This window comes from Callorhinchus milii, unplaced genomic scaffold, assembly GCF_018977255.1.
Source record: "Callorhinchus milii isolate IMCB2004 unplaced genomic scaffold, IMCB_Cmil_1.0 Scaffold1, whole genome shotgun sequence".
NCBI lineage: Eukaryota > Metazoa > Chordata > Chondrichthyes > Chimaeriformes > Callorhinchidae > Callorhinchus > Callorhinchus milii.
Genome location: NW_024704742.1, coordinates 135,764,916 through 135,775,672, shown reverse-complemented (window position 1 = coordinate 135,775,672; position 10,757 = coordinate 135,764,916). Strand labels below are relative to the sequence as shown.

Genomic DNA, 10,757 nt, shown 5'->3' with positions numbered 1-10,757 from the left:
TGGGGTTGGGGAGAGGTGGGGGTGGGGTTGGGGTTGGGGAGAGGTGGGGGTGGGGTTGGGGTTGGGGAGAGGTGGGGTTGGGGTTGGGGAGAGGTGGGGGTGGGGGTGGGGTTAGGGAGAGGTGGGGGTGGGGTTGGGGGCAGGTGGGGTGGGGGTTAGGGAGAGGTGGGGTGGGGGTTAGGGAGAGGTGGGGGTGGGGTTGGGGAGAGGTGGGGTTGGGGTTGGGGTGAGTTGGGGGTTGGGGTTGGGGCAGGTGGGGGTTGGGGTTAGGGAGAGGTGGGGGTTGGGGTTAGGGAGAGGTAGGGGTGGGGGTGGGGTTGGGTGAGTTGGGGTGGGGTTGGGGTTGGGGAGAGGTGGGGGTGGGGTTGGGGTTGGGGAGAGGTGGGGGTGGGGTGGGGGTTGGGGAGAGGTGGGGGTGGGGTGGGGTTGGGGAGAGGTGGGGGTGGGGTGGGGTTGGGGAGAGGTGGGGGTGGGGTGGGGGTTGGGGAGAGGTGGGGGTGGGGTTGGGGTTGGGGAGAGGTGGGGGGGGGTGGGGGTTGGGGGGGTGGGGGTGGGGTTGGGGTTGGGGAGAGGTGGGGTGGGGTTGGGTGGGAGAGGTGGGGGTTGGGGTGAGGTGGGGTTTGGGGTTGGGGGCAGGTGGTGTGGGGTGAGGGTTGGGGTGAGTTGGGGGTTGGGGTCACTCAGGGAAAGCCGCTGATCGGCCGCGACAACTGCAGTGTTGCCAATGAAGAGACGGCGCGTGCGCAGTGCGGTCTGAATGTTACAACTGCTCCAGAGGCGGAAGTGAGTTTGTGTCAGAAAGTGAATGAGATTCAATGAGACTCTGAGAGTGAGACCCTGAGAGTGAGAGAGAGACTGAGACCCTGAGAGTGAGAGAGAGAGAGACTGAGACCCTGAGAGTGAGAGAGAGAGACTGAGATCCAGAGAGTGAGAGAGAGAGACTGAGACCCTGAGAGTGTGAGAGAGAGACTGAGACCCTGAGAGTGAGAGAGAGAGAGACTGAGACCCAGAGAGTGAGAGAGAGAGACTGAGATCCAGAGAGTGAGAGAGAGAGACTGAGACCCAGAGAGTGAGAAAGAGAGACTGAGACCCAGAGAGTGAGAGAGAGAGACTGAGACCCAGAGAGTGAGAGAGAGAGACTGAGACCCTGAGAGTGTGAGAGAGAGACTGAGACCCAGAGAGTGAGAGAGAGAGACTGAGACCCAGAGAGTGAGAGAGAGAGACTGAGACCCTGAGAGCTGAGAGAGAGACTGAGACCAGAGAGTGAGAGAGAGAGACTGAGACCCAGAGAGTGAGAGAGAGAGACTGAGACCCTGAGAGTGTGAGAGAGACTGAGACCCAGAGAGTGAGAGAGAGAGACTGAGACCCTGAGAGTGAGAGCGCGACTGAGACCCAGAGAGTGAGAGCACGACTGAGACCCAGAGAGTGAGAGAGAGAGAGAGACTGAGACCCAGAGAGTGAGAGAGAGAGACTGAGACCCTGAGAGTGAGAGCGCGACTGAGACCCAGAGAGTGAGAGCGCGACTGAGACCCAGAGAGTGAGAGAGAGAGACTGAGACCCAGAGATAGTGAAGAGGACGGCATCTCTGATAATACAGTTCGCCTCCAGTACTGCTTTGTTTCATCCTGGACTGTGAGCTCCAATTCCTGATACGAGGCTCGAACCCACACCGTTCTGCCTCGAGAGTAGAGAATGCTGTCACCTGAGGCAGACGGACACACTTTAAGTACAATCGGGTGGAAATTCCTTCAGCCATACGCTGAAGGGCAAATTTACCAAAGGCAGTGGGTGTATTTATCCTGATGTCTATTGACTGAAGGATGCCCTTGGACCAAATGCCCCGTAGCTTTGTGCTTAGTGCACTTGCCTCACAAGCGAGAGGAACCGGGTTTGATTCCTGGGATACCTTCGAGTTTCCTTACTCCACTTGCCTCTGATTGCCTCGCAGTAAGTAGCAACATACCTCGACAAATACCTCGCGTTCTGGGGGTAATAATTCCTGCCCCCAAAAAAATATTGGTCACTGAATCCACGACAGTTTGTGGGACACTGCTGTGCGCAGTTGGCTGCTGCGTTTCACCAACAAAATACACAGTCAATCCACTCTGTGTTTTGTGTTATTTTGTGTATACTGTATTTACAATATATTCTGTGAAGTGTTTTGAGACGTCTCGAAGAGCTGTTAAGACGTGATATCAAATGGAAGCATTATTTCTGTTTCTTGTCTTTTTTTTAACGGCAAGATTTCACCATGAGTCTCAGATTTGGGAGGTGATGGCGAAGTCTCAGGGCTCCATCCTGTACGGTGGCCACTCGTACCAGTCGGCCTCGAAGGCGCTGGATGCGTACATTGAGAACTTTGATCGGAACCTGGGGTCCGGCTCGGTGGCGGACAGCAAAAAGCTTTACCTGGAGAGCCTTCCTGAGCAGCGTTCGCTACCAGCTGATGATGACCAGCAGTGTGAGTCTCTTGGCTTTCGTTGTTGAGCTCTCCCCCCACCCACCCACCCCGGCCCTTCACGCTTCCTCTCCGCCCACCCCCGCCGCCGCCCTCATTTTTCACCCAAGGGATAATGAAAATCTGGAACTCTCTCCCCCAGAAGGTTGTGGATGCTGAGATCCATTCACATTTTCAACGCTGAGGTGGATAGATATTTGTTAAGTCAGGATATCAAGGAAATGGGGTAATTGGAGTGAGGTACAGATCAGCCATGATATTATACGATGGCATAACAGGCTCAATGGGCTGAATGGCCTACTCCTATTCCTATGTTGTGTCCTGTGATTCAAAAACAACAAAAGTAAATTATATATGTCGAGTGCCTTTCAAATCAGGAGGAAGTCCCAAGGCGCTGGACAGTCAGAACTGAAGTTTGGGATCAAGAAGGGTGGAGTGCTGGGAGGGTAGAGGTAGGAGGTGAACAAAGGCACGGTCGAAGAGGAGCATCTTGAGGCAGGTCTTAAAGGAGGCAAGGGAGGGGGCGAGGCGGAGGCACTGTAGGATGGTGTTCCAGAAGGTGGGCAGAGAGACCGAAGACCCGCCCATCAATGGCGGGGCAGGCAAGGCGGGTGACATGAAGCAGGCTGGATTCCACTGAGCAGAGGGAGCGGACAGGTCGGTAGGAGGTTAGGAGGTCGCAGAGGTAGGGGACAGAAAGGCCGTGGAGGGATTTGAAGGTAGAAATAGGATCTTGAACTGTATCCTCTGTGTGATGGGAAGCCAGTATAGTCGGGTGAGGATAACATAACATGTAGGAGCAGGAGTAGGCCATTCGGCCCTTCGAGCCTGCCCCGCCATTCAATCATGGCTGATCTTCTAATCTAACTCCAGCTAATAACCTGACGCTGCCTTATCCCCATATCCCTTAATCCCTTTTGCAATAAGAAATCTATCTATCTCAGTCTTGAATATGTTCAAGGACTGAGCGTCAACAGCCCTTTGGGGTAGTGAGTTCCATACGTTCACCATCCTTTGAGTGAAGAAGTTCTTCCTCAACTCAATGCGAAAAGGGCTGGCCTCTGATTTTAAAGTTGTGACCCCTGGTTTCAGTTTCTCCAACTGGGGAAACAATCTCCCACTATCTACTCTATCGTGCCCTTTGATGATCTTATAGGTTTCTAATGGGGGATGGGGGTGATAGGGTAATGGAGCCTGGTGCGTGAAAGGACACGGGCTGCAGAGTTCTGGATGATCTGCAGCCTGTGGAGGGAGGAGTTGGGGAGGCCGACAAGCAGGGAATTTTCATAGTCAAGCCTGGATGTGATGAATGCGTGTAGGAGTGCCTCTCACCGGTGTCCAGCTATCTGGCACAGATAACATTTGGCTAATGAGTCCCCCCTCCTTCTCTTCTCGGCAGCAGTTTGGGGTGAGGACAGGTTTGCCATCTGGCCCCTGAGCAGAAGGATTGCCAGCGACCCTGACCTGGTCAGCCTGACCACCGAGGACCTGGTGGGGCTGCCCTCGGACGGCTCGCTGCCCCTCACCCACCGTGTCGCGCTCCAGTGCCGGGCGCGGAGTGGGCACTGCCGGACCCCCCACTCCCATGGAGCCCAGGCACCCCGCTACCACAGAGGCAGTGCCCGCACCTTCCAAGCTGAGAAATTCCCCTGGGACGCAGCAGGCCTCGGAGCAATCCTGCAAAACACCCCTCGTGCCCCCCGGCTTGCCGACAGTCTGGGAGAGCAGCGACCAGCAGCCCCCGCCCGCCCTGACTATCCCAGGTGGCTCACTAGCCCAGATCCCGATCTGGATTTCTCCGGGATCACTAGCGTTCCGGAGCTGACATATCCGAGCTGGCTCAGGGAATGCGACCTGGAATCTGACCCCTGGCAGGTCCAGCGCTCTGGCACAGCTCACTGCAAGCTGGGGAATGGGAACTTTGCCGGCCGCTTCGGACCGGGAAGCCGGGAGAGAGACGCCGGGGAGAGGATGCCGTTTCCCCTCGCACGCTTCGCCCACTCGGGCACGGAGGAGGTACCAGGGAGGTGCCGCGCTGAGCTGTTTAGAGGTACGGTAAAGTGCACAGAACATCTGACCTGCAGGCATGGGGAGGAAGGGGTGGGGGGTGGTCAATGGTTGAGGAAGGGTAGAAGGAGAAATGGCCCTTTCATCCACACAAGCTCGTTGAGTCCTGTAGCTTAATGCTTAGACTAACAACTACTTACTGCAAACAGACTTGTGGAGTGAGGAAATTTGCCTCAGCTTTCACCCTGCCCGGGAATCAAACCAATTTCCTCTCGCTTTTGAGGTGAGAGCTCTACAGTTTCTGAGTCACTTTCCGCGGGACTAAATTTCTCACATTCTTAAGTCCATTCGCTGTCTTATGTTGAGGAATATGAGTCATTTTGAAAACGTACTGGACTCTGGGATTAATTGGGTTTTTTGGGGTGGAAAAAAAGGAATGAGGTGTTTTGCAGTGTTCCATCCAATGTTTCTTCCTCTCTGCCACAGAGGAGCAGATTGATGACCTGATACAGAAGGCTGAGCGGGCATTTGAGGCTTTGTCGCAAGGACCGACGGTCCCAGAGGGGAACGATGGGAGCCCCCGGACAGAGGAAGTGCTGGAGGCCAACCGGTCATGGGACAACCCGCCCGTCACCTTGTGAGTTTCATGCGGGGTGAAAGCAAACATCCTGTAAATACAATTCCCGTAAAACACATCCTGTAAAAACATGTTGTTCTACTCCACTTAAGGGTGTAAAGATAGCCTAACATTTATAACAATACAGATTTATAACAATATAATAATAATCCTCCCATTTGATACAGTGCCTCATCACGCCGTTGAGACTTCTCAAAGCGCTTCACAGAATATATTGTAAAGTGAAGTGAATGTGTATTTTGTAGGCAAAACACGGATGTCAATTATGCACAGCAGCGTCCCACAAACAGTCGTGGATTGAGTGACCAATTATGTTTATTTATTTTTTAGAGAGATTATTACCTCTCGAAAGCAATCCGACAGACAACTTACATTGTAAAGTAGATTGACTGTGTATTTTGTGAGCGAAATGTCCCCTAAAAGCGCATCCCATGAAAACATATGAAAATATATCCTGTGAAAACGTGTCCCATGAAAACATTGCCAGACTATGTGGTTTTTACTGGTCAGTCTCCATCAGTTACCCCAACACAGACTCTGGGGTACCCAAGCCTTGGCTCTTGGCAATCTGCGCCTAATACTCTGTTGAGTTAGGTGAGAGAGTGTGGGCATTCGGTTCCAAGTATGGAGAAATTTCCATGTGTAGGTGACGTGAATATGTGGAATTCTCAGTCTAGATACTCATCAGCAGGGTGATGGGTTTCCGTGTGTGTGAGACACCCGGCTGACCAAACCAAACCTCATCATTGAGTATCAATCCGTATATTCCTGGACTGTGAGCTCAGTTCCATGTTACAAGCCCTGTAAAGCGGGGTAAAGGATATTGTTTTGGTGCCTGGTTCCTTGGGTGATCAGTGATCAGTGATCACTGTGTTGCTGTGTAACCCCCTGTCCCCTCACCCTGTCAAATGCAAGGATTATGTTATTGTTATCTTTCCCCAGCAAGTCACCAGTACCAGTGGGCAACGCTGAAGACTGCAAGTCTGCTCTGATTGACAGGTTCATCCAGAGCTGTGACAGCTTTAACAGTCAGGTTAGTGAGGGCAGGGGCTATTATAATAATATTCTTAATAATAATAATAGTTCTTACATTTGGTACATTATGTCAGAGCCGGCTCTAAGCTGCTGTGTTTGTTTGTTTAGGAGGACAGAGGCCGTGGCTCGCGGCTATGTGGGGGGAATCACCCGGGGCCCATTGAGGCTCTGAAGCAGATGGTCTTCAGTTTACAGACTGTTCAGCAGAGCTTCGCTGAGGAGCCGGTGGGGGAGCAGGAGCAAGACCGACGGGTGAGTCAGGATACACGGACGGAACCCGCACTCAACGGGATTCCAGGACAATCCCACTTCCCCGTAAATTCCCAGCTTGTGACCGCATGGCTTGGGATGTCTTCTGACATAAAATACGCTATATAAATGTAATAATAATAAAAGTAACAATCCTTGCTTTTGATACAGCGCCTTAACATGTCTTCTCGACGTCTCAAAGCGCTTCACAGAATATGCTGTAAAGTGAATTGACTGTATATTTTGTGGGTGATACGTGACAGCCAATTGCGCACAGCAGCGTCCCACAAATGGTTGTAGATGGAGTGACCAAAATATTATTATTATTGGGTTTTTGTTTGGAAAGATTATTACCCCTGGAAAAGTGACCCGCCAATCAACCAGCACCCTGTTTCCTTCTTACTGCTAGGTAGACGGACGTATGGAAGCTTGCCTAAGGTTTCGCCCTGCCCAGGAATCGATCCTCTTGCTTCCAGAACACTTCCCCGCAGACTCCCGGCTCGGGACCTCACTGCTTTGCCTGCCTTGGGACGTCCTTCCGACGTGAAAGGCCCTATACAAATGTAATTTGTTGTTGTTGTTTCAATATATGGAACATCAGCGACATGGAAGTGCTGACCGGTGGTCCCTTTATCGCTCAAACCTGCCTGAATTTTTATGCCTCCTTCCCCCTCAAAACCATCGCTTTATATCAGGGGACGCACTACACTCATTGGCACCCCCACTCACTCTGACTGGATGTATCTAATACTGTCAGGCTTCCCGCGCCTCCGCCCTGACTTAGCCCGTCACAGACTCCAAAGGCTGGAAATTCCACCTTGCCCGAGTCTCAGGAACCGTCCCATTCAGTCTATTCTGGGAGTTTTCTTCCAACCAGTCAAACTAGGCTGGAGCCCGCTGAGTGGAGGGAGCGAACAGGATGGTAGGAGTTTAGGAGGTCACAGAGGTAGGTGGGGAGCAAGACCATAGAGGGCTTTGAAGGTGAGGACCAGGATCTTGAATTGTATCCTCTGTATGATCGGAAGTCAGTGGAGTCGGGTGAGGATGGCGGTGATAGGGAGCCTGGTGCAGGAGAGGACCCGGGCTGCAGAGTTCCGGATGATCTGCAGCCTATGGAAGGAGGAGTTGGGGAGGCCGACAAGCAATGAGTTTGCATAGGCGAGCCTCGATGTTATTAATGTGAGTATCAGGGTCTCGACGGCCTGCGGTGTGAGACAGTGGCGGAATCGGGTGATATTGGTGGGGGAAGGCAGATCGGGTCATGGCACGGATGTGGGCTAGAAAGGATAGTTGAGGGTGAACCAAGATGCCAAGGTTCTGGCCTGTCGAAGTGTCAAAAGGCAGCAGAGAGGTCAAGGAGGACGAGGAGGCAGAGGGAGCCCTGGTTGCAGATGGACAGAATGTCATTTATCACATTGACCAGGGCTGTTTCAGTGCTGTGGGCGGCACGGAAACACGATTGGAGGGGATCGTGAAGGGAGTGGTGGGAGAGGAAGCAGCGAAGCTGGGAAGCAACGACTCATTCCAGAACCTTGGAGAAGAAAGGGAGGTTGGAGATGGGGTGGTAGTTTGAGAACAGGAATGGGGTTTTTTGGGATAGGAATGATGACGGCATTTTTAAAGGGGTGGGAACGGTGCCAGTGGACGGGGAGGTTTATGACGTCTGTGAGTGGAGGGGCAAGGAGTGGAACTGGGAGGTAAGGAGAGGAGTAGGGATGGGGTTGAGGGAGCAGGTGGTACTCTTGCTCTTTTTCTATATAATTCCCTTGTAAAGAATTTAATGTAACGTCACTTAGTTTAACAACCCGGGGACAGCAAAGCCATCTCTCTGAGGTGCGGAAGGGTGTGTGTGTGAGGATTGTTTTCGGCTCCACCAGATGGCACTGTCGGTGTTACAATCATCGCCACTCAACGCTGGCTCGATGGGGTTGAACATTGAAAAAGTCTTTGCATTTGAGACAACACCTATAACACGTCGAAGTGCTTCACTGAACTCTCTTTGCTGTACTGTGACTGTGAAATGTAGGTCCACTCCATCTCACCCATTTGACCTCATCTTTCCAGAACATCCAACTGTCCTCCCATCACTGCATTGAGGTGTTTTATCAATAAGTCCCAGTGTCTTGGCTTCAACCTCCCTTCCCTTCCTGGTGGCAGTTCCAATCATTGGTTACATCTATGTGCAAAGAAATACTTCCTGGTTGCTGGCCTGAAATTGCCCCTTGCACACCCTGACCCTGTGCCCTCTTGTCCCACTGCCTCAGTGCATGTGAAAGGATTGTTCTACATTTAATTTCTGAATCCCACTTAAGCATATTATAAACCTCTCAAGTGCCCTCTAAACTCCTCTCCGCCCAAAACTAAAGAGCCCAAGTTAATTATTGGGAGTTGGGACGAACTCCTGAAGTGAAAGGCGCTATCTGTATAAATGAAATTTGTTGTCGTCGCTCGTAGCTCGTTCCTGTGACATAATAATACTAATCCTTATGCAAAATACTGCAGTTGCTGGAAATCTGAAACAAAAACAGATGTCACTGCGAACATCTACGGAGAAAGGAAAGTGAGTCGACGTTTCGGGTCCACGGGTTCTGACAAAGGGTTTTGGACCCAAAATGTTGACTCACTTTCCTTTCTCTATAGATGCTGCCTGACCTGCTGAGTGTTTCCAGCGACGTCTGTTTTTGTTTCATAATAATCCTTGCATTTGATATTATAATAATCATAATCCTTTCATTTGATACAGTGCTTTTCAAGTCTTCGTGACATCTCAAAGGGCTTCACAGAATATACTGCAAAGTGTATATTTTGTGGGCGAAACGCGGTAGCAAGTCACACAGCAGCGTAACACAAACACCCGTGGATTGAGCGATCACATTTTTTTTTGACGGATTAATACTCCCAAGAAAGCGATTCGCCAATCCACTAACATCTGGGTTCCTACTTATTGCTGGAAATACAGAGGCGTGTGGAGTAATGAAACTTGCCTGAGGTTTCGCCCTACCAGGGTCCTCTTGCTTGTAAGGCGAGTGCTGTAACCACTATGCTACAGGGACTTCACTGGGGACCATCCTTTTTGCTCTCTTCTGCACTGCTTCCAGGCCCTTGTGTCATTATTTGTGTGACTCAGATTCTTTATGAAGGAATCTTGTTAAGACCATAAGACCCTAAGACGTAGGGGCACGAGTAGGCTGTTCGTCCCCTCGAGCCTGTGCCCCGCCATTTAATAAGATCATGGCTGATCTTCTAACCTAATTCTATTTACCCGCCCTATCCCATATCCCCTAATCCCTCTATCCTTGAAAAATACCCCAAATTGGACATTAGTGTTTTTACCGATTTGTTAAAAAAATTCCCCTTTTTTTTCAGTTGCCGTTAGAAGTTGGAGGTGTGGAACAGAGCTCGGACTTTGAGACTGCCCCAGGCAACAAATCACTGCAAAGGTAACCAGCTCACAACCACTACCTCACCCTCACACTCTCCGTCTCATTATCAGAATATCTGTCGGACATCAAGTCCTGGATGAGAGCCAACTCTCTACCGAGGTTCTCCTGATCGGCTCGCGCCAGCGCTTCCGCACCTTAGCACTGCCCGCATCAGCATCCACGGATGCAAACTCTACCTCACTGAGCCAGTCAGAAACCTAGGTATGTTTTGCCCCCATGCAATGACCCACTCTGCCTACACCATCTCTGCAACATGGCCCGACTCCACCATGGCCTCATGCCTTAGGGCGCTGAAACCTTCATACACGCCTTCATTACATCCAGGCTCAACTATGCAATTCCCTGCTTGTCGGCCTTCACAACTCTTCCCTCCACAGGCTGCAGATCATCCAGAACTCTGCAGTTCGTGTCCTCTCCCGCACCAGACTCTTGTGACCCCATCACACCCATCTTTCTCCGCTCCACTGGCTCCCGATCCCTCAGAGGATCAAGTTCAAAATTCTCATCCTCACCTTCAAGGTCCTCGATGGCCTTGCTCCCTCGTACTTCTCCGACCCGCTAACCCCTTATCAACCTGCCCGCTCTCTCCGCTCAGCAGCTCCAGCCTGCCCCACCATCGGCGGTCGGGCCTTCAGCCTCTCTGCCCCCACCATCTGGAATTTCAACACACTTTACCTTCGCCTCGCTCCCTCCCTTGCTTCCTTAAAGGCACCCCTCAAGACCCTCCTGTTTCGCTGGGAGCTGACCTTCTGTCCTCCCCACAGGGCGTTCCAGCACCTGAAGCATCTGACAAAGCTGGTGGATGGAGCAGGAGCCGAGGAGAGAGGTAGCAGCGAATGAGAGCACAGAGCGAGAAAGAGGAAGTGCTGTTTTATTAACATATCATATCGTTTTGTATCAAATTTATAATAAAAGAAAAAATGACCAA

General features: G+C 51.6%; 1 protein-coding gene across 2 annotated transcripts; it reads left to right on the top strand.

The window, feature by feature from the left end:
* The first annotated feature begins 677 nt into the window (after positions 1-677).
* Positions 678-10,757, top strand: cunh18orf54 (chromosome unknown C18orf54 homolog). 2 transcript variants are annotated; one of them, XM_042340600.1, is made up of 8 exons: positions 678-783; positions 2,244-2,461; positions 3,861-4,508; positions 4,952-5,102; positions 6,045-6,135; positions 6,246-6,389; positions 9,753-9,826; positions 10,594-10,757. In XM_042340600.1, exons 1-8 carry the CDS (start codon positions 758-760, stop codon positions 10,667-10,669), a joined length of 1,428 nt encoding a protein of 475 aa, XP_042196534.1. In that variant the 5' UTR covers positions 678-757; the 3' UTR covers positions 10,670-10,757. The 2 variants fall into 2 exon arrangements, with proteins under 2 accessions (XP_042196534.1, XP_042196527.1); XM_042340593.1 differs by having other exon boundaries at positions 3,858-4,508.